Source organism: Caloenas nicobarica, chromosome 5 (assembly GCF_036013445.1).
Source record: "Caloenas nicobarica isolate bCalNic1 chromosome 5, bCalNic1.hap1, whole genome shotgun sequence".
Classification (NCBI taxonomy): Eukaryota; Metazoa; Chordata; class Aves; order Columbiformes; family Columbidae; genus Caloenas; species Caloenas nicobarica.
Genome location: NC_088249.1, coordinates 52,040,838 through 52,067,418, shown reverse-complemented (window position 1 = coordinate 52,067,418; position 26,581 = coordinate 52,040,838). Strand labels below are relative to the sequence as shown.

At 46.4% G+C, this 26,581-nt stretch overlaps 1 protein-coding gene across 1 annotated transcript in view; it reads right to left on the bottom strand.

Annotated features, from left to right (window-relative positions):
* TSPAN32 (tetraspanin 32) overlaps positions 1–26,581 on the bottom strand; it is a 31,150-nt gene continuing 4,569 nt past the window's right edge. Inside the window, exons 4-8 of the mRNA XM_065636582.1 lie at positions 20,613–20,687; positions 7,423–7,524; positions 5,728–5,820; positions 4,080–4,163; positions 1–1,854 (exon numbers count right to left, since the gene is read on the bottom strand). Of these exons, the coding sequence (XP_065492654.1) occupies positions 1,768–1,854; positions 4,080–4,163; positions 5,728–5,820; positions 7,423–7,524; positions 20,613–20,687 (441 nt within the window). The 3' untranslated portion in view covers positions 1–1,767. The remainder of the gene's footprint in view (positions 1,855–4,079; positions 4,164–5,727; positions 5,821–7,422; positions 7,525–20,612; positions 20,688–26,581) is intronic.

Genomic DNA, 26,581 nt, shown 5'->3' with positions numbered 1-26,581 from the left:
ACAATAGCAGTGGCCTGGACAATAGCAGCTGGAGCTCACAAGGGAGATTGTTTCTCTCCAGAGAGCAATATACTTTATAGTACATATATACATAAAAATGAATCTTTCCCTACTGCTAGAAAGCAGGTATGTTGGCAAGTGTATATCACCACTAAATCCCTGCTAGACTGAGGCATGTTGGTGACTGCCAAGAGGTAGCTTGAGTAACACTTGGAGCAGCCTGAATTTGATCCTGCTTCCAGCAAAGTCAATGGTGAAGCTCCACTGGTCCCAAGGTAGAGGGATTGGGAGCAACAGCCCTTTCCCCTTCCTCAACATAGTTCTTTCCAATGCAAGATATTTGCAGCCATGTTAAAATGCTAACCAAAATAGGGAAGGTGCTGTAGGCTGTACTGCTGTTCTTGTACATGTAGCAAGTCCACAGATGAGTACTAGGACCAGTCCTGAACATCAGTATGGGGGTTTCCATGTTCATCTTAATAAACAGCTGCTATTTACTGTTTTCATGTCTAAAAGCCACAGTGAAGGAGAGGGGTGAAAGCTGTTGTTGCTTCAACAGACATTTCACATAGTCATATAGATTACAGCAGGTGTTAAATCTGTTGCAGTGATGGGTTTCAGCTCAGAAGTCACTCTGCCTTTTTGCAATGAGGGCAAAGCACACCAGGGAGCCGTTGTTTGAGCTAGATGGAGAGCTGAATTCTTCAGCCGATTGAGGCTTTTTAGATTTCTGTTTGTTATTGATAAGGTGATGTAAAGAGGACGTGCAGTTGGATGTTGTATTGTTTGACTTGGCTGGAGATCAGTCCTGTTCTCTTACAGATTTAAACTTCAGTCCTGTGTAATATCAAAGTCCCTTTGTACTGCACAACAGCACAGTGGGTTAGTAAAGCTAGATAAACACAGAGCTAAGGCTGGAAGTTGAACAAGCCCCTATGAAATCAGTGTGGTATCATGCCCTCAGAGGTTGACTAAATCCTAAGAATTAAAAAATAATGGTGTATTGCATTAGCATGGAGGAGTAACAGAGGGGATATGTCCTTCTGCTGGTCATTTGTTTAAAAGCTCATGCACTGATTTTTTTCCTGATCTCTACTAAAAGCTCTGTAAATCTGTCAATATTTGAAAACAGGGGAAAAACAGTTGATGGTCATTGGATGCCTACATACTCACGCATGATCAGAAACATGCCCAAAGTCAATCATTATGAATGTCCAAGCTAGGAGAGCACATTTCCCATCAGAAATGACACACTTCGTGTCTTTGTACTTGCTGACAGCACAAGATTGGTCCTGGGCTGTGATCTAAAGCCATCTTCCTCGTAACATGGCATCCTTGGGGTCACGGGGAACTGCTTAGATGATGGTGCAGGAGAAGTTTGGTTTAATGCTGTGATTTTTAGTAGGCTTTTCTCTCTGATTTCCCCCACCCACCCCACAAGGGGCTGTTTGTGTCCTGCTTATGGAGCTACAGCACCTGTGTCCCCTAGTGAGGGGATCTGCGTCTCCAAGCCCAGGTACATGTCTCAGTCCTTGCCTATTTTTGGCGAAGATGTGGGACTTCTCTGCAGAGCATCGTCCACCCTGACCAGCTCAGAAATGCACGACAGCCAGTAGTGCAGGAAGGGGAAATGCGTGACGTACGTCCCACCGCCTGCCCCCACACAACACCTTCCCAGGGGATTTTGTGGGTGACTTCAGACTTCTTCCTGCACCAAGAGCTGGCTCTACCTGGTAGGGATGCCCAGGCAGTGGCTTTCTACCTTTCTCACAGGATGTATTTGCCTTTACGGTCCAGGTTGCTGTTGAAGTGGATGGAAAACCAGAGGAACGAAGTGAGAATCATCCCATAAACCTAAAAGGAAATAAATGAGATGGGCACACAATTAAATACTGAACTGATTATGATGCTACATCTGTGCAAATAAGCAATCATAAATGTTCCCTGTTACTCTACTTGGCACTTCTGAATTTATGTATCAGGATGTCACTTTTTTCTTAAAACAGAGCTGTTTTTCAGTAAAACGGTGAACACCAATTCCAACATGGGAGAAAAAAACCCACAACATGTGGTTAAAACATCTGATTGGAATTAACATAGTACAGTTCAAACCTGGTCCTAAAAATGCCAAGAAACGAGATGAAACCAGGAAATTCAGATTTCAAATTCCTGCCACAAAAACATTCCTCTATGTGAACAAACATATCTCTCTCATAATAGCCTATTGCAAAAATAACATAGGGAGAAAAAACCAAAACAAACCTCATGTATTGTTTGGAGTAAAAAAACCCAACAAAACAAAAACCCCTAACAAAACCCAAACCCCGCCCCAGTCATTTGCATGGTAGCGAATGCAGAGGACAGTATGCTTCCTCTGTATTGGGATATTCCGCCTTGTATCACAAATCAGGATTTACACAGGCAACATATCAAAGGTAAGGCTACTGTGGGAAGGATAACGAGGGCTGCAACAACGTGCTCTTTCCTAAGAGTCAGTCTTAACGTGCAAGTGCCTTTGCCTGTGGTTTGATGTGGGGACACGTGTGCATTGCTGGCCAAGGGACAGTGACATCAGCAGCTGTAGCCCTCGTCATGCACTTCCTTTGCACCCTGCCATCACAATAGTGAACCGTGCAGCGAGATTTCCTCTCACAGACGCTTCAAAAGACAGCCGCCTTATCTGGCTATAGCATCAAGCTGTGAAGAAAAGATATAGATAATAAAAATGCTCCTGATTTTGTCTGCATATAGCTACAATGATATTCGTCCTGTACCTGAGAAAAATTAGAAGGCGACACCAAGTATTCACACATGACTTTACATTTGTAGCCCCATAGCAATGCCTGATGGTTTTCCTAATTTACTACTGGCAGTATAAAATACAGTAGTGTTTGTTTCTCTGGGTTTTGTTTAGATGGAGAAGAGTCTTCTAACCCGTAATTTTGCCGAGGTGGACAAGAGTAATAAAACAATCTCCAATTACACATTCAGTCAGGAAAGGCGACCCCAGCTGGGGAGCAGCATGTAGATATCACAGCAGACCCAACCTCCCTTCATGGTGAAAAAACAAGACTCCCGGTGTGCAGTCTTTTCTGGCGTGCTCTACCACATGTGCAGGGCCCTTGTGTAGAGGTAATCACAGTGATATACCTCTGCCAAGTAGTGGGTGGACATACAAGCAGGCTTGTTTTAATTAGTGGTACTCTCCATCTCTGAAGGGACAGTCCCCACACAGCCACCGAGCCCCCTCACCACAGGACATGCCCTTCTTGCAGCATTTCATTTTTTTCTTTTGTTCTCCCCAAAATAAGACTCACAAATTCAGCACAGATCCTTTCTACAGAAGCCATCTTCTGAAGATGATCCTGCCCCGCCTCTGCAAGATCCAAATACAGCACTCAGGAGCTCAGACAACATGCTTTGCTCCTCTCCTTTGCAGCCTGCTCCTCACGTGCTTCACCCATCCACTGCCCGAGATGCACCTGTATGAGGTTCGTTAGCACTCCTTAATAGGATGAGACCTTCCCTTTCTGCCCAGCTCTCCAGCTGGTGCTCATTGGCTTTCAAGGCCTTCTAGCCCCAGCCACACAAAGCGACTTCCCAGGTTGAACTAGGAGGCAGCTGGTGAGTCCTGGGCAAGGAGAGGCAGTAAGTGTCCTGAAAGATTTTCCTGCATCGCCTTTTCCACAATTGCTGCTGGCTTGCTACCTGCTGTGCAAGCCCTGCTCCAGGTGACATAGCCTCTCGCTTGCAGGAGATGTGCAGGCAGGTCTGGGCAGGTGAAATGCAAATGCTGCTGCAGCCCCGCTCTCACTGCTCTGTGCTGCCATGCCTAGTTTGGGCAGAAAAACTGTGCAGCAAGCCTATTCCTGCAAGAAAACCCCTCCGGCCATTAGCCTAGCCAAGACAGGTCCTGGCTCTTTCTTAATTTCTATGGGGGCATCCACCACCACTTGTTTCTCTGCTGCCGGTCTCTAAAATAATCTGAAATCTTAGCTTCTGGGTGCTAATTTAAGATATGCCTCCCCTGCTGGAGCCTGCCCCTTCGGGCCAAAATGCACAGGAACAGACATAGCTACCATGAAGCCGATGGTGACACCCAGGAGTGTGGAGACGAAGTCCATGTGCTTCCTCAGGAAGTTCCGGATCTCTTGCAGGCAGTCCTGGGAGGAGAGAGACAGCCCTTGCAGCACAGCAGCAGCAAAGTGGGGGGTTTTGTGCCCCCAACAGGACTGGCCACCACCCCAGATAGAAAGAGAGACAAGAGGGGGATGCAGCATTGCACAGCTGGGCTGCTCCATGGGCAGCTCTCCTTTCTGCTGCTTGCTGACACTTGGGAAGACAAACATCTGTGGTATATTTTCTGTTTCTACAATATGCCTACAATTTTCTTGGTATGATGCTCTTTGGACTGTGGCGGCCATGCAGGTACACAGGTAAGCATGGTCATGCACAAGCTTTTTGTTTCCACTCAGTGGGAAACTGAAAGAGTGCAATGAAAAGATGGAAAAGCAGAGCACATCATAATGTTAAATACATTCCCCAAAGATACTAATGAACAGCTCAATTTCACAAGGTGTTTCAAGCATTAATATACATTAGCCTTAAGCATGCCAGCAGCCCCAGGGAAATCCAGGAAGTGTTAGCCAAGACAGCCATTTAAAAAATGCAAGAGCATGCCCTTGATGAAGTGCTTTTCAGAGCGAGGTAAGAGCGCTCAAAGCCAGAGAGTGAATGTATTACAGTTACCAAACTGCGGTTCCCCAGGTTGCAAAATGCATCCTCCCACCCACGTTCCCAGCTTGCAACTGGAGGAAATGCAAACCATTAGCAGGGGAGGAACAGAGTCACCCATACAGTGCTCAGTTTTGCTCTGCTCTCCCTTCCTGTTCTTTGAGACAAACTCGACTCTGCTTTGAGATGTGGCGTTCCCAGAGGAGTGCTTTGCAATGCTGCCCCGTGGGCAGACGCGTGCCTGCGCATCATGATGTCCTGTTAGCACTTGACATTTTCACCTAACAACATTTTTGTATAGCTGTAGCAACATACTTCAGCTGATTTGGCTACTCCAGTGGAAGAAAAATAATCATACAATAGATTTGCTAAGAGGGTATGAAGTCTACATTGCAGCCTCAGCACAGAGGTAGCCTCATACTGGTGGCTTCTCTGTTAGCCTTACTACTGCAAAGAGGAGGAATGAAGTATACCTGATGAAGCTACTGCTGGGCATCATCATCTTGCTTCACGATTTTCTCATTTTAATGCCTATTTAACGCACTGGGAAAAAGGAATTACAGCAAATTGCACATTTGCTGCTAGTGGGACACTTTTTAAGCCTCAGAAACTAGTGTTATGTGGAAAAGTCCGACGGCTTTTTGAGCTCAGACACATGGCTGTGATATCTCACACTGTGCATGCGCAGGAGATGAGGAGGAAGCTGGAGGGAAGCAACAGGCTGCAAACTCAAGCGTTTTGAAGGCTTTCTAGGGCTGCGAAGGTAACAGCATCTGCAGGTCTGAGACCCTCTGATCCACCAAGGCTCCTCCAGCAGGTGAGACGCCTCCTTATTGAACCAACAAAACCCCAACAAAACAAACCCCAACACTTAGCAACCCCAAACCACGAAAAAGCCACAACTCCCATTAACACATAAACACCAGTGAGGTTTTAATGGGTAGCAAGTAGCAGCAGAACCCCAGCGTGGGGTGGAAGAAATCTTTCCCTTACCTGCACTGCATTGTGTATCTGGCCGGATGGGCACGTCTTGTGCTCAACGTTGGTTGTGTCCCCAAATGGAGAGCGCTTCCCACAGCACAGGAACTGGAAGAGAGGGAGAAGCCTGCCAGCCGCCTGCCGGGGCTCTCGCTTCGCTGCCACTGCTGCGGCAGGAGGTGCTGGCCATGGGCCACCCTTTCTCCCTGCTGGCCTAGCCAGGGCTGTACAACCAGGGCTGCAAAGGGTGAACCATGCAGGCACGGCAGCAACAACTGCAGCAGTGGAGGTTATATTTGGAGGAGAGGTTTGGATCTGGCCCCAAACTTGCCCATGCTCCTCCAGGACTGCTGCCCTGGGCTGGGGCCATGCCCTTCCTTCATGGTCACACCATGTCTCACAGAGGCTGCTCTGGAAAACCCAGGGATGCACAGGCTCATGTTTCCAGTGCTTGTTATGGGCTGGGGGAGGTCCCCAGCAACACCCACTGTGGAGCTGGTGTCCTATAACCAAGGTCAATTGGCCAGCTGGAGCTCTAGCAGAATGGGAAAAAAAATAGGAGTAGAAGGACTGTTTCTCCATCAATTAAAGTGGTGAAAATAAGCAACCGATGAAGCTGGGTTTCATGCCTGGTTCTCCTTGCCAAGGGGGACTCTGGGTGTGCTGCTCGACAAACCTGCAGAGCAAGGACCACCATGCCTGGTCATGCCTCTAAGGGCCACCACCATTGTTGCAATGAGAAACATTTGCCTTTTTCTGCATTTTGAGAAACACAGATGAAAGCAGCTTCGGAAAGTACTTGTTACAATGTCTTAAGAAAACACAGAATGATAAAGGGAGTTGTGTGAGAGGTGTCTGGAAACATGCGAGTGGAGCTGACCTTCCCGTCCAGCCCCGCTGTGTGCCATGAACTCACTACCCAAACAGGGCCTGCTGCGTGAGCAGATGCAGCTCCTTCACACAGCGGGGACTCGGGAGTTTCTTACCGCAGGGGACATCCTCACTCATCTCCTGCGGTTTTGAGGGCAAGTATCCTCCCTGTGCTCTGGGCAACCACCCTTGCCCACCTACTAAGCTACAGAGAAGTTCCCTGTTGCCAACAGCATCCTGGGTGGTGTTTTTTGGGAGCTTGCTAGCAGTCTCCAGCTTTGCAAGAGGCCACGTAGCCTCCAGTACTCCTCAGCCACAGGCTCAAGGGTAAACAGAAATAACCAAGTTCACATCTGCTGGACAATGTGGAATTCCCCCCTTCTCTCTACCTGACCAGGGACACCAGAGAGGTGTATATCCACTTTCTCATACTACAGATAGGGAGCGTGGCAGAGGGTCTGCTAAGACAGACAATATACAAGGTGTTTCAAAAAGATGGACCTAATTTCAAAGCAGTAGTGATTTCAAATTTGGTCCATCTCTTTGAAACACCCTGTATATATATCAGCTACAGTGCGGAAGCTTTGAAGATCTTGCACCAGAGTGATGCTCAGGTAGGTGACCCTTTTTTCCTGTTGATGATCTGGTTGGTCAAACCTGGGAAAGGAAGAGTAGGAAGGGAAAAGCAGACTTCACAGCGGGCTGGAGGAGTCGGTTCCCAAGGGAAAATGGCATTGCAGCATCCACGAGGCAGAGCACAGGTGTCAGCCCCAGCCTGCTGAAACCACCAGGAAGATTCCCCAGGGCAAGGCTTTCTGCTAAGGCTGAAAGACAACTTACTGCTTCGTGGATGGCAGTCAGCTCATGCCTCCTGAAGCTGGAGGAGTTCCTCCTCACCTCCTCGTACACAAAATCGTACACATCCATCATGCTGTCTTCCACCTGCGATGAAAACAGAAATCTGTATGTGCAAAACACTGACTGCGGCCACCTCTGAAGGGAAATATGCTCCTCTTGCCTCACCTCAAAAGGTCTCCCAGGTATAGGAAGACAACTAGTGCAGCTATTAAATGATCACCATGCAGCAGTGTACAGCCGCCCGCGCACCAAGGGGCATCTACAGCACGGCAAGTCCCATGAGAGAGGCTGCGATGCTGCATGTGTACCACTGTCTGCTACATGTGGACCCTTCAGAATCATGTCAGGGTCTCACCAGCTCATGGCCGGAGCTTTTGGTCAGTTTTTGATTTAGGATCAGAGTGTCCTCTGGTGCCTGTGACTGTTGTGCCTCCAAGTCTCTCTGCTGGACAGGGAGGACATTGTCTCCCTTTCCTGATTGGGGACTGTGAGGACAGGCACACATGACTGTGAGATGCTAAAACTAGAAGGTGAGAGGACCTCAGATGCCTGGCTTTATCCCACTGACAGAGGAGTTCCTCTGAATAGAGCCAAAAAAATAATGGAGTGATTCAGTGGTGAATCAGACACTAAATATTTACCAAATGTGTGAGAACTCCCAGCTTGACAGATCCCAGCCAACTCCCACTTGGGTTTCAAAGGAAAAAATATACGACAATTGCCTTCAGTGCCTAGAGTCAAAACCTTATTTCTCCCTTTTGTTTTCCCTCGCTTCCTCGCCAGCACCCATCTGAGCAGGTCTGCAGGCAGCGCTTGGCTTTCAGGAGGGAAAATCGATCTGTGAGACAGATGGAGTGGGTGGCTGCGTGGGGAGGGACGGGCACTCCGGGAGCAGAGCCATCTCTCAGCGGGGCTTTTCAGCTCAGTCTTAAGGGGTTGTGCTTGGAAATGACTCTGGGGGAGAAAAACCCCAATGCCGTGTGCTTGGGAGCGAAACTGGGGTCATTTGAGGTTATTACAGCTGTTACTGCAATATTGCTCTACCCCCTCTGGCTGTCCAAAATGCAAGCAACTAACAGAGGCCGATGACCAGGGAGGGTAGAGAGGTAGGCTGAGAAGATCACTTGTATCTGACTTGGCTCTGTGCCACCAGGAATGGAGTTTAAAGGCTCACATTGGCAGATTTTCCACAGCTATCAACATGTCATAGAAGTAGAGAGGCTTGGGGGTTTCTCTGCGTTTATCTGCAGCAAAGCTTCTGCCCCTCAGGATGCTCCATCACCAGTCACAGAGCAATCAGTAGATGAGGCAGAAGCAACCCATCTTTAACAAGAGATGTCTGATGACAGACAAGGCACAGATACTCTGAGACAAGGTGAAAATCATCTGTAGCAACGTGCAGGGTGCTGAGCTACCCCACACAAGTGAGGAGGGAGAATGCTAATTTTGTCACCCCCGTGTACCAGAGTGCATTGAGCAGGGTGGGCGCAGCAGTAGGTCAAGATCATCAGCAGACTTGTGCGCCACCCTTCACCCGAGCAAACATTAAACTCCAATAAAAAGGAAAACAACCAAGCTTTTCTAACTACTTGTGGGACATGAATTAGCTTTCCAGCAGCACCAATTAAATAAAAGGATTCAATAAAAAGTGTCCATTTCCACTGAAGAATTAGATTAAGAATAACAAAAAACCAGAATAATCTTTTGACCTCCTCTCATGGCCTTGTGTTGCTGAGGAAGGAAGGAAGAACAGGGCAGCTGGCTTCTTAACCTTTTGAACATCCCAACTCCAGCCTAAGATGCAGGAATAAAAACTATTTTGTGTTGTGACAACGTACATATGGATCTCACAGGATAATGGTTCTGCATGTGCAATTTTTGCCTTTCCATATTTATAATTAGATTCGGGATGCTGGCCTTTACTCCAAAAGACCTGAATTTGGATGACTTTAAAAAAATATTAAAAAAGGGTTCGAGCAAGTTGCTGGGTTCGAGCAAGGGTTCAAGGGTTGAAAGCAGTACAGAACTTTAACTGCTTCTAAAGGCCTACTGAACAAAGGGCCAGGAAATGTTGGGACAGGTACTTTTAAGCCCTTTGCCCTGCTTGGACACATGCCCCAAAACTTCATGAAAACTGGCAAAAATGCTCCTTTGCAGGGATTTTTGGGCCAGATCTGTCTGCTTACTTTACAACTATATTCAACTTAAACCAAGGCAAGATGAGACTTTTTCTAGTGATGTTTCATCTGCAAAGACCATCACAGGCTCCCTAGCAGCACAGCACGTTCTGACCACGCCACCAGAACCAATTCACTCTGCAGGAAGGCCAATGTTTATTAGGGTTTTGTCCTGATAATAAACCTCAGGGCCCAACTGAGGCTGATGTCCTCCTCAGCAGCTTCTTAGGTGGTTGTGGAACACTAAGGAACTTGGTAGGGGGGCAGGCCCAGATATTGGCAGCTGCATGAACTCACGAGAGGATCGATTTGACCAGGAGAGGTCTGGCCTGATGCAGTGGTGCACATTTGCACCTTCCTCATTATTTTAGGTACCATGCAACAGCATTGACCATTGCACCTAAGGCTGTTTGAAGGCAAGGAGTGGCAAGGAAAGAATGGAAGGAACAAGATTGCCATAACAAAGCTATGGCAGAAAATTATTCCAGCTGTTGGAAACAATAAGGGAAGAAACCATGAGCGGTGATCACATCATCGCCAGCTCACCTAGAGTGATGGTGGTGATGATGATGAGGGTAATCTCCAGGTACATAATGACTACTAAAGACTTCAATTGCACTCTCTTTCTGAGCTTGCTTGTGAGCTGGCTTCTCAGTTATTTACTGATTTTTAAAATTTTGTCAAGCAGCCTCCAAGAACTGAAAGCACAAATGATTAAGCGTAAAATGTTTTATAGCAATAATCTCCTTTTAGAATGCATGTCTGGGCAAGCCTAAGAGTACATTTTGCTGATTACTCATTCTCAGCATTTCTATCTAGCAATTATATCTAGCATTTATATTCAGCTATTATCTGAATATGCTATTCAGATCTTGGTAAGAGAATATCAAACTATAAAACCATTTTTTAAAGAGTGAATTCACTGTAGTTCTTCCACATCATCTTTCTGATTTTTTCTCAGATCATTTGATTTTGGAGGGGAAAATTGCTGTCTTCACACAATGTGGTGATCTGTTTTCAAAGATTACTGCAGAGAGCTTTCTCATTTAAATATTTCAAAGGTCAGTACAAAATGCTAAATCTCAGTATTTATGACTGGGTGTTTGCTTCTGTGCAGGCAATCATGCCACAAAGTATACGAGAGGTCTGGTTTAACAAGGAGACATGCAAGAGCAAAAAAGATTACACTGAAAGACCATCATCTTAGCAACTTTTCTGCCTGGGATGGGGTTATGTTTATACTTAGAGCTGCAGCCAAGCTCTGAAGCACTGGTCACACATGGCAGCATCTATCCAGCCCAAAACGGCATGCTAAGTGATGCATGCCTAGTGATGTAAAAAATAAAACTTGAAAGCATGAGACAAAGTCACCAGGTGGTTTCATGACCTGTCCTTATTTGCAACATCATATGACCTAGCAGATGTAAGTAATCCCTATATTTTCCTTTGATCTGGGACCTAACACAGTGAAGGGCTAGACTGCAGCACTGTTTTGTGCCCTCCTCAACAGATTGCCACCACACACTCCACTGACAGGCAACTTTCAGTCCATTGCCTCAAAATAATTTTATTTTTCTGTTTCTTACACCAGGTGTTGGAGGAAAAAAAATCAGGGTGCTTTCTCTCATGGTTAAGCAACAGGATGCCTTTTGAGTGTGAGTGGTCATGCTGATGGTGTTAATAACATGCTTTAAGAAAACCACAGCTGTGCCCCATCGCTTAACTCAAGACAGTAGTTAGCACATAATGGACCATACGGCTGGAGAAGAGGAAGTCTGTCTGGGCTTCTTTTTGAAACACTCCCCCCAGACATTAGCATCATTATGGTCAAAGTGGACTTCCCTGTTCCTAGTGACATGCTGTGACCCATTGCTAGAGGAGTATGTCTGGATGAAGCTTTCTCTTGGAAGGAGACTGTGCCTGCGATGCTCGTCAGTAAAAAAACCCCAAGAGCTGAGGATGAAGCATCAGCTGGGCTTTGGCTTAAGAAAGATCTCCAGGTTAAGTGATATGGAGGTCACACCTTAGTCTTTCTTTTCCTGGAAGATGCTGGGTGAAATGTTCCAACTCTAAAGTAGTCAAATAATTGCTGCCTCCCATTTCTGTCTGCATTTCTTAATGAAACATTTATTTAGGGATGATATTGATGGCTTGTTGGATACAACGGATGGAAAAAATCACCACAGAGATTGATGTGGCTGACTCCAGCTGACTCAATAGAGTAGCATTTTTCACTTAAAGTAAAAGAAAGCAGGAATTTTGAGATTGTTTATCATCCTCCATATCCTTTATCCCCCAAGAAGCAGAATTTATGACTGCAGGAAGGCATTTGCTCTAAGCCATTAGCATCCTTGCCCTTGGCTATTAGAAACTAAAGCAAATTTCAAGAGGAAAACTGACGCTTTTGACTTAGGTTATTGATCAAGGATAATTTTTTCCTGTAACTGGATTTGGAGCGGAAAGATCAGACAGGGAGGTCATCCTTTAGTTCCTGATCCCTTTGCAAGCCAGAAGTGTCAATGAATCTCCCTCCCACTGCCAGTGAATACCCATGCCCAAGGAACCTGAGCTAGTTGCTTCAATCTATGTTGAAAAACTAATGTAGACTTGTACCAAGAACAGTCTGAGGCCTACTCAGCGAGCCATCTTTGCAACAGTCGCTGGCCAAAAATATCTCTGAAGAGCTGAAGCTCAAGGAGAACATTGTGAAAGGAGATGTCAGAATTGTTTTGAAGACAAATTCACCTTTCTCCTTTCTGCTTAACAGGAACACTCTTGACACAGCAGAGGAGGAAGGCAAGCATGGCAAGTAGGAGGAGGATCCTCCTCTCCTGTGGCTCTCTGGGCCTTTGAGGTACCAAGCCCAGCACATGTGCTGCAGCCTCAGAATAAACTGCAACCTCAGCACTTCGTGTTCTTTCAGTGTCGCCAAGAGGGATGTACTCACTACCATCACTCAGAAATATCCCTTCAGCAGCGGCTACCGCAGACCCCCTCACTTAGCTATAAACTGCAAGTTAGTCAGTTAAGATGTGAAACTGGAATAAAGTGGTTGACCAACTTGAAATCCTTCCTTGCTCCAGTAAGACAGACACTTCTGCATTTCACTATCTCTGTCTCGCCTTTCCTCTCTGCTGTGCAGAAATACACGTGTTCACCGCATGTCAGAAAGGAGAACTGCTTGTCTTGGATAAAGCAATGATGGAATTGCAGTGAAACAGAGGAGGTAAAACTGCTCTGAGTGCTTTAAGCCAGGTTGCAGAGCAACTCCCACCACATGGATTGAGGACATGGTAAGATGGGCTCTCCCTATCCCATGCTCGACTGGGCTTTTGTTGTTGTATCTAACACAGTCATTACAATTTGCTGCAGCTTTGTATTTCCTCAATAGCACGTCAGCTCCCCTCCAGCCTCCCTGAAGCCGATCGATCCCAGCTGCAGAAATCTGGCCAGTGTTGCAAACCAGAGCGGCCTTTGAGCCCCCCTGTTAAAAACTGCACAAGATAAGAAGGTGCAGCTCCCCTCTGACTGCTGGTGGTCGCTGGGGTCTGCTGATGCGAGAAGATCCAGATGAGGCTTTTAGCTAAATGGTTTTCACCTTTTATTTCCAATATCTAGGTACGGATTTTACATTTCTCTCTCTCTATATATATATATATGTATATATATCTATGTAGATAGATAGATAGATATATTAAAAGAAAATGCACTTCCCCCCACTTTCTGGTATCAGAAAAGGACCGGGCAACCTCTGACCATCTTTTTTTCCCATCACTAAGGGAATACACAGAAGGAGACAGAGCAAAAACCACAGTGGAACAAAAATTTCAGGAAAAGCAAAGCCTCACAAAGCTGTGAGTGACACCAGCCTCAGTGTATCAAGGTCCTCTTGGGGGTTTAGGAGTGTGCTTTTTTAAACAAACAAAACCAAAACCCAAACCAACCAACCCACCCCCCTTTCTCTCACACAGTCCTTGAAACCAGTGCCAGGCAAGACTGTTTCCTAACAGAAAAGTACTGGAAAAACATTGAAAACCGTTTTGGCTTAAAAAGACCTGTATCAGCAATAGAACTAGCCCCAGGGCAGCACTGTCACCTCGGAGCTGGCGGTGGCTGTCCTGCTGTGATGAGCATCCTGCAGCCGTGTGAAGGTTGGATATGCCACGGTGACAGTGACCATCTGAGCGGCTTCAGATGACACTGCTGGAAACAGGAGCTCCAGCTAATGCTCTGCCATGGAAAGCGGCAGAAATGGGGCTGCACAGGTTCAGTGTCAGGGCAGTGGTAAATTATAAATCCCATGTGCACAAATGCCTGTGTGGCACATCAGACAAAGGAGACCAGAGTCTCACTGGGCGGAGCAGGCTGTTATTGCGTGATGAGAACATAAATGCTAGGAAAGAGTCACAATATTTAAAAGCACTAAGGAAGGAGGAGGGTTTTCTCCCTTTTTTGGTTTTCCCATAGAGTTCAGAGACTGGGAAAAGCTTGGTGCTTATTTTTGAGTGATTGTGCCTGGCAGAATAACAGCAAGAACAAAGAGGACATCATATTATTCACAATGTTTTGGCAGACAAATCACTGCTTTTTGAAAATGCTTCTTGAAAGACCCCCATGTGTGGCTACAATCCCAGTCCAGCCCACTGAACCAGAAAACAAAAGGAAGCTACCTGTATGCTTTGGGTCTGGTTTCAGAAAGCACCTGAACACACTTTCGGCTTGTGTTTAAGTCCCATTAAAATCTCTAGGACTTAAGCCTGCCTTTAAACATGGCCTTCAGATGAGATGGACTGCACTCTGTAAGAGTTTGTCCCAACACTAACCGCTAGCATGAGCGACAGAAACAAACATGCCCTGGAAAAACCACAGACTGGGTTTGCTGCTGGAAGGACACCTACAATTCCATTAAAAAAATTACCTGGGAAGCACTGGGTCACTCCTTGCGTACCTGCAGAAACAAGTAATGCATGTGCACATGCTGGCTTTGAGCACACAAAACCAGGATTTTCTTCCTGGCAGCCCAGACAATGCTATGTCTAACTTTGCAAAAGCGCTGGTTAGAAGGAACAGCCACAAACAGAAGACCAGCACTGATCCCATATGCAGAAAAGAATAAAGAAGCTGCTCTTTTCAGGATCAGGCTCCAGGTGTAGCCATGCCTGTTATTTAACAGCTGCAACTGTCAATCCCAGCTTTGCACCCAAGGGTCTGTTAGCAAATCATCACGTCAAATGATGCCACCTTGCTCATTTAAAAGAAGAAAGTTTCAAGCAGAGCAAGACTGCAGGAGAACAGTGTGCATGGGTTGTTTGTGTTCCCCATCCCATAAAAAGCTAAATCCTCACATTTATTCCCTGAGTATTATGCAGTGTAATGCAAAGAGGCTAATGCCTTTCTATGCACATGGAGCCAAAAGCCCCTGGTGGAACCTGCTTTTGAAATCACTCAGCAACTTGAGAGACCATTTGAAGATTAAGAGATTACCATATCATTGCAGCCAGTGCAAATCCAAGTGACCCCTTCATCCACAGGATGTGGGAAATTGGGCCTTTATACCAGAAGTATAGACAACTATTCGCACCAGTGCTTAGTTTCAAATTTTTGCCTAAGTTGGGAAATCACAATTTAATTGGTTTTAAGCTAACATTTACCTGTGAGTGAATACCTGTAACTAAAAAGCTCGTTCTGTTCTAAAATTCCTTCCATGTTGCAGCAATTTTATTTTTGTCACTTCACCCTGCCATCCTGACCAGCTTATAGGGCTGGATCGCAGGGCTGCTGGAAGGATCTTCTAAGCTGCTGCAGAGAAGGGGAAGTGCAGAAGATGACATGACACTGAATCTCCTCTGGCCTCTGTCACAGCAGGGCCCAGAATGAACCCCCAAACTTATTTCTGTGTTGGCTAGCAAGGATACCAAAAATCTTCTATACCACAGATGCAAAGCTATCCTTTCCTCCAAGTTTTTAAAGCAGCTGTTAATGGGTGAGGAGAAAAGGAAAGCTGGGGAGGAGGAGGAGGAAGCAGCGGCCTCCTGCACCAGCTGTGCCAGATGTGGCATAAGTGTTTCCTACATCCTTCTCCACATCCCAGGTCCCAGCTGCATTGGGCTGTGCTGGAAATGATTAAGAGACCTCCCCTGAACAGGCAGTGGTTTGTGGGAAAGGAGCTGCCATAAAAATAACTTTGGAAAACAAGACTCAGCTCTTTGGATTCAGGAACCAAGTCTTCCTAGTGTGGCTGAAAACCAGCTGAAAACCTCAACATTTCTGTGGTTACCACAGCTGTTCCATCAAAGGTGCTTGCATAGAGGTTATCCTCCCTGCCCTGCCTTGTATGTCGATCTCTCATTTGTTTTGATTGCATCACCACTGTTCATCCTCAGGCAGGTTTGTGACACGTTCCTAGCAAGACCACATCTCCCACCAAGACCATATTTTGGCCCGATGGCCCATAGGGAGAGCAACCAAATGTGCTCCTCACCCTCATGGAGACCCTTGTCTGCTCTGGGTCAGAAGTGGAAAGGGATTGATTCTCTCAAGTGATTTGGGCCAGGCAGTAAAGCACACTGGAGTTTCACAGGGCCTTGAAGGCTGGGCTGGGCTGTTTCGGGAGCTGTGGCCTTAAGAGAGTGATGGGACAGAGGGGAAGGAGGAGTGTTGGGTGCCGCAGGTGATGGTGGGGCTCAGCAACAAGCCAAGGTAGAAAATAGTGACATATGAATGGCTCAGCACTACAGTTAGCAGGAGAAAAGTTACTTCAACAACCTCCAGATTATAATTATTTGAATTTCAGATTTTCCTCTGAGCAGCTGACCTGCCCAGAGAAGTTTTGACACCTCTCCAAGTGACAGCAGCACCTTTTCTGTTGGTGCCGTTGGCTGAGAGGCAAAATTTTTGTAAACCAGGAGTAGACCCTAACAGAAAGGCTGCATTACACATGCTGGCAAGACAGGTAGAGGATCTGGGATGTCACTCTGATTCATTTGTTCTTCCCCGTTTTGTACACCATTTTCTCTGCAGAACCTACCCAGCAACCACATTTTGGGAATGGGTAGGTTATTAGTTCCTTGCTAAAAGTACTTCAATGCAGATGGATGCAAACCAGCCTCAGAAGGCAGTATGAAGGAGGCCTGGACCTCTCAAAACCCATTCAAGAGAGCAGAATGATTATGATGCTGAACAGAGGGTAAAGCATAATAAACCAACCCTTTTAGGGTAAAGCATGATAAATCTCAGATTCATGATTTTTGCATGTACAGTATATGTTATTTTAAGAATAAAGACTGTAGTGACCCTGAGTCTGTTTGGGATACAGGTAACTTGGAATTAAAACACATGGTATCTGTCTGAAAGAATTGGTTCAGGAACTACAGAAGGTCTCAAAACCAGAAAAGAATGGGAAACGAGAAGATTCACATTTTGTTTACAGTGCCCAGGTCTGAGAATATCAAATATTTACAAATAACTTATTTTTCTCCTGTCCTGTGTAGCTTCTCTTTAAGAGGTACTGTGAACAGGGCTCTGAAAGAATCACCAAGGCAAAAAGGGCATCTTGCTTTCATCATGTTCAAATGACATTTCTATCTACTGCCTCTTGAAAACAACCATCAAAACAATTTTTCAACTGAAAATAGGGCTTTTCTGTTTTAGCTGATTTTCTGTAAGAGGGGTCTGCTTTATGAAAGAAATTTAGATTTTTTTTTTTTTTTTTTTTTAATCAAGAGGAGTAAACCCCTGAGAGCGTCTGGCATGGTTGGGTGCAGGAGGGACCTCCCGCCCCTGCGGTGCAGAGGGAGAGAGGGCTCCGCTCCGCGCTGCAGCATTCGGCACCTCGCCCGTGGGGAGGGAGAGGACAGCTCTACTGATGCCAGCTCCCAGCTGGCATTTCCAAATGGAACGGGCTGATCTTCTGTCTGGCTTTTCACTTCCATTTTGCATGGAAGAAACGCAAGCTTTCGGTTTAGCCATGAACACAAGGGCAGGAGCCTCTCGGTGCTCTCAGAGGCACCTGCAATGGGCATTTTCATCCATATTTAGCTTTATGTCCTCAAATTCTCTTCCTTTCTTGGTAATTGTGTACATCCCATCAGGTTTACAAGATACTTGTCAACTTAGCTGAGTTTTATGCTTTTTCCCTGTATTACCACAATTAACTCTTTCTGGCAGAACCAACATGCAGTAGGCTGGGGAGGATACCTGCTTTAATTTTGCTCTTTATTTTGAGAAAGGCAGACAAACAAACTGCTCTACAATGACACTTCAGGAGTCTTCCCCCGGTTCCGCTCGGTTTTCTGTGCCACGGCACTGTCTTTCTGTCCTGGAGGGGCAGTCACATCTGCATTGCTCCCTCATCTGCATTTCTCTCACATCTGCATTTTTCTCACTGGTGAGACAGGTTAGCTTTCAAGCAAAACTGAATTTCCATATGTTTTGTAAGTGACTCTCCTAACCCTAAATAAATATTTCCTCATTTATAATCCCCTGTTTCTCTTTGCATTTTAGGAAGCAGAGGAACCAAAGAGGATGTCTAAGGGTATTTTAATTTTTCTGTTGTCAGAAACACTGCTATTTTTCTTTGCCCAACAAGTAAACATTTTACAAAACCCCCTCATTTTGCCTAGTGGAAACTGTTTTGCCTAAAGAAACCCAACAAACTACTGAAGCTAACCATAACACGTGGGTGCCTTTCTGGGCAGGGCACTCAAAGCAAAAAACCAGGATAATAATTTGAAGTAAAACTAGGTGTAGTGATTAAGAGATACATAGAGAAAGTCATTCCCCTTTAAATATTTTCAGCAAAATATTTTGTTGAATGGCACATCCTGGTATTAACTTAATATACAACTTTTTCTTGTGGCCTTTTTATACCTTACTCCACCTTTGTGGAGTAAAAAGAATAACTAAATAGTCTCTTTGGATAATGCAATTTCACAAGATCAATGGATTTTCTGGTGCTATTTCTCCTTCAGTAACACAACTTCTGTTTCAATCTCTCATTACAAACTTTTGCAGAAGGAGGAAACTGTGCTTGGAGTCTCTCTTCTGTGTTGGTCACGAAAACAAAAATATTTCCGTATTAAATTGTTAATATGTTTTGCCTGAAACCAGGGAAACTATATACAGAGGCTGTGGAAAGACTCTGTTTCATGGGTATCTCAGCTCTGAATCCACTTCAGCCAGGTAAGTGTAGAGACAAAAGATGTTGCTGTGCCATCAGCACTCACCCCGACGTTTGCAAAGCAGCTGGACAAATTCATGGAGGAAAAATCCACTGAGGGCATCAAAGGCAAAGGCACCAGCAGGTGCCACCAGCAGGCACCTGCGCCACAAGCTGTTGGCACCTGAAAAAGCATTGCTTTGTGCTCGCCGGGTGTTTATGCTCCTAGCTTGGCCAACAGCGGGTGTGCCTGTCTGGGAGTGGGTACCTTTGGTCTGATCCAGCATAGCCATCTGCATATTTCACAGGATTTTCAACTATCGTGGCCACTGGTTAGCTCTGGGCAAACTTTCTGGAGAAGCAGGAACATTACTCCTCTCCTTAACCTTGACATTGCCCTTTAAGCTTCTCCTTCCGGAAGGACTGGATTTTAATTTTTGCACAGGACACTGAGCCATTATGGGACAGGGCTTCTTGTCCCTGACAAGTGCAATCCTTGCAGTTCTAGCATGTATTGAGTCCCCAGGGTTTTGATGGAGTTGTGCTCCTCCAGCACAGAATGAAATGTCTTCTGATGCTCTTTTCCTGATACACTGGTCTTCAATCCTCCACAACATCTGTAGCCCTAAAGAGATGAGCTGGCAGCATCAACATGACCCTAATCCACTGGGATGATCTTTCATATCACCCATATCCTTATTGCTGGCCAGAACACTGCAGGTTGCAGCACATGCCTGTGGCTAGGGAGGAGCAAAACGGAGACAGGGACCAACGCACTGCATGAAATGTCTGTCAAAGTCCCAAATGCTGATCTATATTACTGTTAGACAATTTAGATACTTGCCCAAAGTATCTATGTTCTGCTTTCAAAATGCCTGAGTCTCTTAATTTTTTTTTTTAAATGCAGAGATGCAGGAAGGGGAATTAAGACCAAGCAGCAACAAATTCCTCTGAAGGAGAAGAGGAATAAATATACAAAAAGCAAATTATATCAGACTAGGAAAGGGTTAAAAAAAATTCTAACCTTCTTTAGGCTGCTAAAAATGAAGTTCAATTTCTGCTTTCCCCAGCAGCCTGGTACCCTGGCCCCAGGGGCATCCCAGCCCCAGTGTAAGGGTACCCACTGCGATGCGCAGGGCTCTCCCTCATTTCCCCATGTATTTCCTGCATGCCTTGACTCAGTTTCCCCAGCACTTTGCATCTCCAACACCATCTACCATACCACCACAAAGCTCTGGGTTAACAATTAAAACCCCAGCCTTCTGGCAAATTCGACCTCATACAATCTTCTCTTTCTGGTCCAGCATGACAGCGACCCAAACCACGATTTTCACACTAGAGTTTTTACTGTACCACTGCTGCTGGTTAATAAATATACCCTCTGGGTGTTTCTGGCCATTGCCAGAGACAATGTGAACAGTCACAACCTGCCATAGCCTTAGAATAAAGGCTCCTAATTGATGTTAGCAGGAACCAGAGCTGGGTGGAAACGACTTTTCAAAAGTCAAGCATCTCAAGTAAAACAAACATCCTCTGCAAAATAAAATCTCAAAGCTATTTAAAACGAGAGTTGCATTTTGGTTTGCCTTCAGGACAGAGTGTTTGCCCTGCGTGAAGGTTTCCATGGCTTCTCCCTTCAGACAACCCCATCGGAGAGGCAGCCGAGGAAGGCGGTCCCGTTCCTGTAAAGGACAGATGCAACAGAGCATGCATCTGATAGACCTCGACATGGATGGCTTTATTACCACCAGATGTCCCTTTTATGGGAGAAATCATTGCTACAAAAATATCTCCATCTGACGAGATGCCGGTGGTATTTCCTAGCAGCCGATGCTTACCTCCGTGCTGTGCATGTATCTCCAGCAGGTAGCTGGGATCAATCCGCAGAAGGCCAGAGCAAAACAGAAAAATCCCTGAGGATAAAGAGGAAAAGTACCATCAGTTACAGTGTGGGGAGAAAAATACCCATTTGAAAACACTGTTGGGACACATTTAATATGCTTGTTTGAGCAAGTTTAGTTAAAGTTAAAGCTAATTAACCCCTTCTTTTAGTAACCCTCATAATGCTGCTTACTTAAAAGAAGTTAGATAATGATGTGATTCACCAACAGGAGCCCTCTAATTACACTTGACTGGTCCTCTTGGAAAAAAAAATATAGAGAAAAACATTATATTTACAGTATGCTCCTCTTCTGTAGCAGGACCATGCCCCAGAATAGCACCTCCTTATTCACAGGATTCAATTCCCCATGTTTAAAACTCAGCTACCCGTTTCAAATAGGGGAAAATCCACACAAATAGTCTATAAAGAAGCGAGTAACTGGGATGAAGAGCAACCTGCCCTGGAAAAGGAGCTGGACCCTGAGAGCAAGGTGGCAGCTGGATGACGAAGCCACCTTCCTTAATTCAGCACCAACCCAGTTAGACAAAAGGATGACAGAAATATAATTAAGGCCAGCAACTGACCCTGAAATGTTTAAACAATAATGGCAACAATGCGAGAGGAGGCTTGACTTTTGCCTACTTCCCTAGGCTTGCGGAGCTGGAAGTTAGATGTGTTGTCTCTTTATTTGAACAAACCTGATCCAAAAAAAAACCCCCTGATGTCAACAGCGCTTGTCTGTTGTGACAGCTGGACCAAAGGATCTCGTTCACATTAAAAAAAAAACTAAAAAAGGAAGAAAAAAAGTGCCTGTAAACGGTCTGAAAGCCAAATGGGCTCATCAAATATGAATCCACAGCTTAGTCTTGGAATGGCAAAAGATGATGAATAAGCACCAGTGGAAAATTAATGCCCTTACAATTTTTTCCATGCAACTGTCCCTCTTTCAACACAAAATTATGTAGCAGGGGAAAATTACCCAACTGACTGAAGCTTGTTTTTGTTTCTATTTATTTTTCTATGAGTGTTTTAATATTATGATATAACTGAAATCACTTAAACAAAATATTAAATCTTTCATGAAAGTTTACCAAATTTAAGCTTAAGGAGAGGAAGAATAGCATTGCTACTACCAATTCTGCTTCACAAAAAAAATTCTGCTTAAAAAAGCATGGTTTGAAAACAAAAAAAAAAGCCCCAAACTCCTCCATATGCAGCAAGAAAGGAAAATGTGTTACTTTAAATGCTGGAAATGAATGTTAACATGCCAACAAACTGCCTTTTGCTGGTTCTTGTCCATCTGCTGCCTGCTTTCCCCACTCTTCGAGGGCTGCCTTGTTTCAGGCTCTGCATCACACGCTGAGGAACACCCTGGTACGGCTCTTATGAAAAACCTTAAATTACATATGTCTGCTCTCTACTTTTATTTTTTTTGACAGCTGCCTGGCCACATAGGTAGTGAGATCACTTGCTGCCTTGCCAGGAGCTGAAATAGGATAACGGGAGAATCGGGATCCTAAAGGAGAAGAAAGTCTGATCAAATGCTGATGTGACAATAGGTATACAAGTAGCAAAGATGGGGAAGAGCACGGAGAGTGAGATGCTATGGACCAAAGCATGGAAAGACCAAGCCCAAACCCAGCTGGGGTGGGTGGTTCAACTCCTGCAGGTACAGCATAAATTGGAGCGGGGAGAAGTGAGGTTACACAGGCATTTCAGGTTGCTCCTCACTAGGACCAGACCTTGCATTTTGCACCTCCTCCAACAACTTCTCCCCCAAACAAAGTCAACATTTTCACCAGAATCAAGCTCAAAGACAAGAAAAAAAGAGAAAATAATGGCAGATGAAAAAAACCAGCACTGGTAGCGGTGTGAAAGCTCTTCTGCACATCGTTCCAGCAAGGCTTTAATTGAGAGGATCCACCATGAACTTGGAGAGTGAGAATAACAGCATGCCAGTGGCACCACCTCAGTTTCTCCCTTCGTGCTCTGCCTTCCCTCCCACACCAGCTCCAGCACTTACCACCCCAGCAGATTAAAATCCTTCTTCTCATCTTCCCTTCCTCAGCTCCACTCCACACCTCAGCCCTTCACCTCCAGCATCAGGTCTCCCTTTTTTTCTGTCTAGCTTCCCTGGGAATACCGAGACGCAGCCCCTCGGGAAGCTCCCCCTCCATCCAGCCAGTGTGGAGCAACTACGTGGCTCCAAGAACATCTTATAAATGAATTATACGCTACTTTTTCCCTTCCCAGCCAAAAGGCCTTTGGAAGAGCAACTTTCTAATTACATTATAAGACATTTGGAAGAAAAAGAAAAAAGCAACGCATAGTTTGCATACGAAATGTGGAAGGGTCGAGGCTGGTTCACCATCTCCCAGACCCTTGGAGCTCCTTGGAGCCGGCCGCGGGCTGCTGCCTGCTCCTTTTGCAGCCACATCAGCCCCACAGAGGGCTGTCACCAGCCAGACATCAATTACTCTTTTATGAATGACCTTGTTTCCATCCTTGCTGCAAGGGACAATTTGTTTTCGAGAGACTTGGCAGAATCTGCAGAAGCAGCATCTTGTCTGTTGGTGGGTGTATCTTTTAAATCACCTTTCTGGTGCTTCCCCTTTGGTTACGGGGGTCTGCTTCAGAAGAGGGAGGGATCCTTTAGCTCAGACTGGGCTCGGCAGCTCTGCCAAACCTCTACACTTCCAGAGAGGGAACCGATCTGTTCCCTGCTCAGCTCTGGCTGCTTTTTGGTGTTGCTGTGGCCACTACAAGGGCCAGCTCCCTGCCCGGCTTCACAGCCCAAGGGTGGAGGAGGAGGGAGCTAATTTCAGATTGCATCCGTCAGGTTGCATCCCTCCCTCCCTGACCCAGTTCATCTAAAAGCACATGATGTTTTTGCCTTTCCACATAACAAACATGAGTGAGAGACCTCAGTCCGGGAGAGGAATCTGTGCTTGGCTCCAGCTGAGTACATCAGCTCTGCCTGTGCCTGCTTCCCGGAGAGCACAGATGCCTTGCACGGGAGTGCTGCACCACAAGGGAGAGCACAGGAAACAGATTCATTGCGAAAGCAAGATGCTGAAGTGCACTACTGTGTTATTAAGGACCCTTTACATGTTTGCCTACAATGATACACCTGGGAACAGTAAAGCAAACAGCCTGTGTGCTGGCCCTACTGGCACATCGCTCTCCCTGAAAAACTGGGCTATATTGGGCACTCACTGAGGCTTTTTAAGCACAGAAATTATTTGGAACCAGTGCTTGGAACAGCTACTCCATCCTGCACACAAATTTTCCTCTAGACAAGTGTTTTTTAGGCTGGAAAGTTCAGGTGTAAGAATTTCAGCTGGGATATTCTGGTTGGCATGTTGCTCCTTTTTTTTTTCCTCCCCTCTCTCCGTCTGACCAGATACCAGCACAGGATGCCTTAAACCTCACTGGAGCCAGAGTCTTTCCTTTGTTTGAGCAGTACTAGAAAAACTGCAGTTTTCTTTCCTTCTCCTCCCCTTCAGTAGCAACATGGCCTTCAGGGGCCATGAGAGCTGCAGGATGTTTACATTCAGGACTGAATGCAGGATGGACCACGGATCACCAAAAAGCAGGGTTTGCCAGAACTGAAGGACAGTCAATAAACCTGCCACTACTCTCCCTGTGTAGGAGGAGCTTTGGGGATAATAGTCCAGGATTTCAAAACTTTTTTTTTTTTAATCCTTAATTTCTCAGTTACTCTCTAGAAAACAGCTTCCTAGCAAGTGTCAGTGGATGCACAGTGGCACCTATCTAGTGTGCTGATGCTGCTAACATAGCTACAATACAAGCTCCTGAGATATGCGTGCTTTAACCAATTTGACGTGTTCTGGTTTCTAACCACTGTGCACCTATTACCATTATTAGAACAGCACCAGTAAGGCCTGCCAAGACTGGGGCCCCTCCTCTGTATGCACACAAGCCTCCAGATAGACAGGCAAGGTGGACACTTGTAATTGAAGTAGACAAGAAAAAAAAAAAGTCAGTTGGGAAACTGAGGCACAAAAAGGAGATGGAATCCACCCAACAGCTCAGTGACCAGGGCAATGCTCCTCTAAGTCTGTCCGCATCCTGGCTAGCATTTCCCCAGGGCAGCTGGTTTACCAAGTGGCATTGTGGTGGATTAGCTACATCAATGCAGACATCCTTCGAGCGTGGCTCGGTTTCCTATACAGCCACAGATGTCAGGCACCAATGCTCTGGTGTCTTTCCTCTTTGATTGAAGAGTGAATTAAATGGTCTTCTAAACAAGACACATGCTCTGCAGGGGAGGAGAAGTTCTTTAAAATCAATAGCAGGAGAAGGTGAAAAATCCTCTCTACTAACAGGCAGAAAAAAAGCTACAAGCTGGGGGGGCGCTGAACGCTTCTGCCAGCTGCAGCCCAGCAGGGATCAGCAGGGCAGGACGCAACACCAAGTTCCAGAGCCCCACAGGGCTAAACCCCACTCCCGCCTGTGATTACATCTCACCGCAGCCACCAGGGGCTGGCTCTCCCTGCCTGCTTCGCCTGCTTGCAGATCAGAGATTAAATGCGAGTTTAGGGAAGGAACTGGTGGGAAAACAAGCAGCGGGCTGGTCCTTGCTGTAAGATACTGATAGTTAGAGCAGGGGGGCAATTTAGAGGAATAAGCAAAGCTCCCCTAGGTGATTTACGATGCTGATGAGCTGCTCGAACAATGAGGACCAGAGAATAAGATTGCTGGGGACCAGCTCTTGGGTATTTCCCAGGGCCTCCCGTTAATTTCCGAAGGGTTGGGGACATGCCCACCCCCCGCAATGGCTATGCTGGCTGCTCCCTTACCCCGGGCATTTCCCCTGCATCTCCCGGTGCCGAGCGCCTCGGCCCGGCGGGCCGGGGAGCGGGGAGCTCGGCGGGACGGGGAGTTCGGTGGGGCGGGGCGGGGCGGGGAGTTCGGCGGGCCCACGTCTCCCTCCAGCGGCCGAGGAGCAGCCGTGCCGGCCGGTCCCGCGGAAGCGGCCCCTCGTTCGGGTGCGAGCTGCCCCTCTCCCCTTGCATCCTGCAACCCCTTGCATCCTGCAACCCCTTGCATCCTGCCCTGTACCTCCACACGCCCTGCGGGCCCCTCCCGCTGCCGGAGGCAGTGGAAACGGAGCTTAAAGGCAACCAAGCGGCATCCCGTTATCCCCTGCTGAGAGCAGAGTGGGCTGGATGTCTCATTGCCACAGCCACGCAGAAAGCACCTTGCACTCTTCCTCCTCTTCCCACAAGGAAATGGTACCGTGTGTTTAGTGCAACGGTAACAGCAGAGACGCAAAATGAAGACGGCCACCTCCTCCAGAGGTCCTGAGCTGTGAACATTAAAGCAAAGTGAACAGGATGCCCTAGGAGCCACAGAGAAAAGTAAGTGGCTAGTTTGGGGTTTCTGCCAGCCAGGGGTTTCTTTGGTGGCCAGAGCCTGGCTGTTACACCAAACCAGCCAGGCTGGGGGTGTCCATGGGGGGATGAAGGAAAGGACCTGCTTGTTCTCACCTCCATGGCAAGAGGAAAGGAGAGCATCATCAGGTGGCCCTCAGAGGAGGACAGCAATGCTGGACTGCAAGGTGTATGTTTTTCTTCAACTATCCCTTCAGGAAACAGCTATAATTTTAATAATCTCTTCTACCTAGTGGCATGTCCCTGACCATGCTGCACACAGAGTAAGGCAACCAAATAAACATCACAGAGAAGCCCAACTATGTTTTCAGGCAGCCTTGACAATCTCCCCTAGCCTGTGCATATCCACCTGTTGTTCTAGGTGTGGTAATTGCAGGCACACGTTAAAGAATATTTCAGCAAAAGGGAGGGGAACTATACATACTCTGCTAGCAGTATGCACGGGAAACATGTCATGCAGACTGCTTTGAGCATCCCAGAGAGTGGAAGACTGTGTATCGAGAAGGTG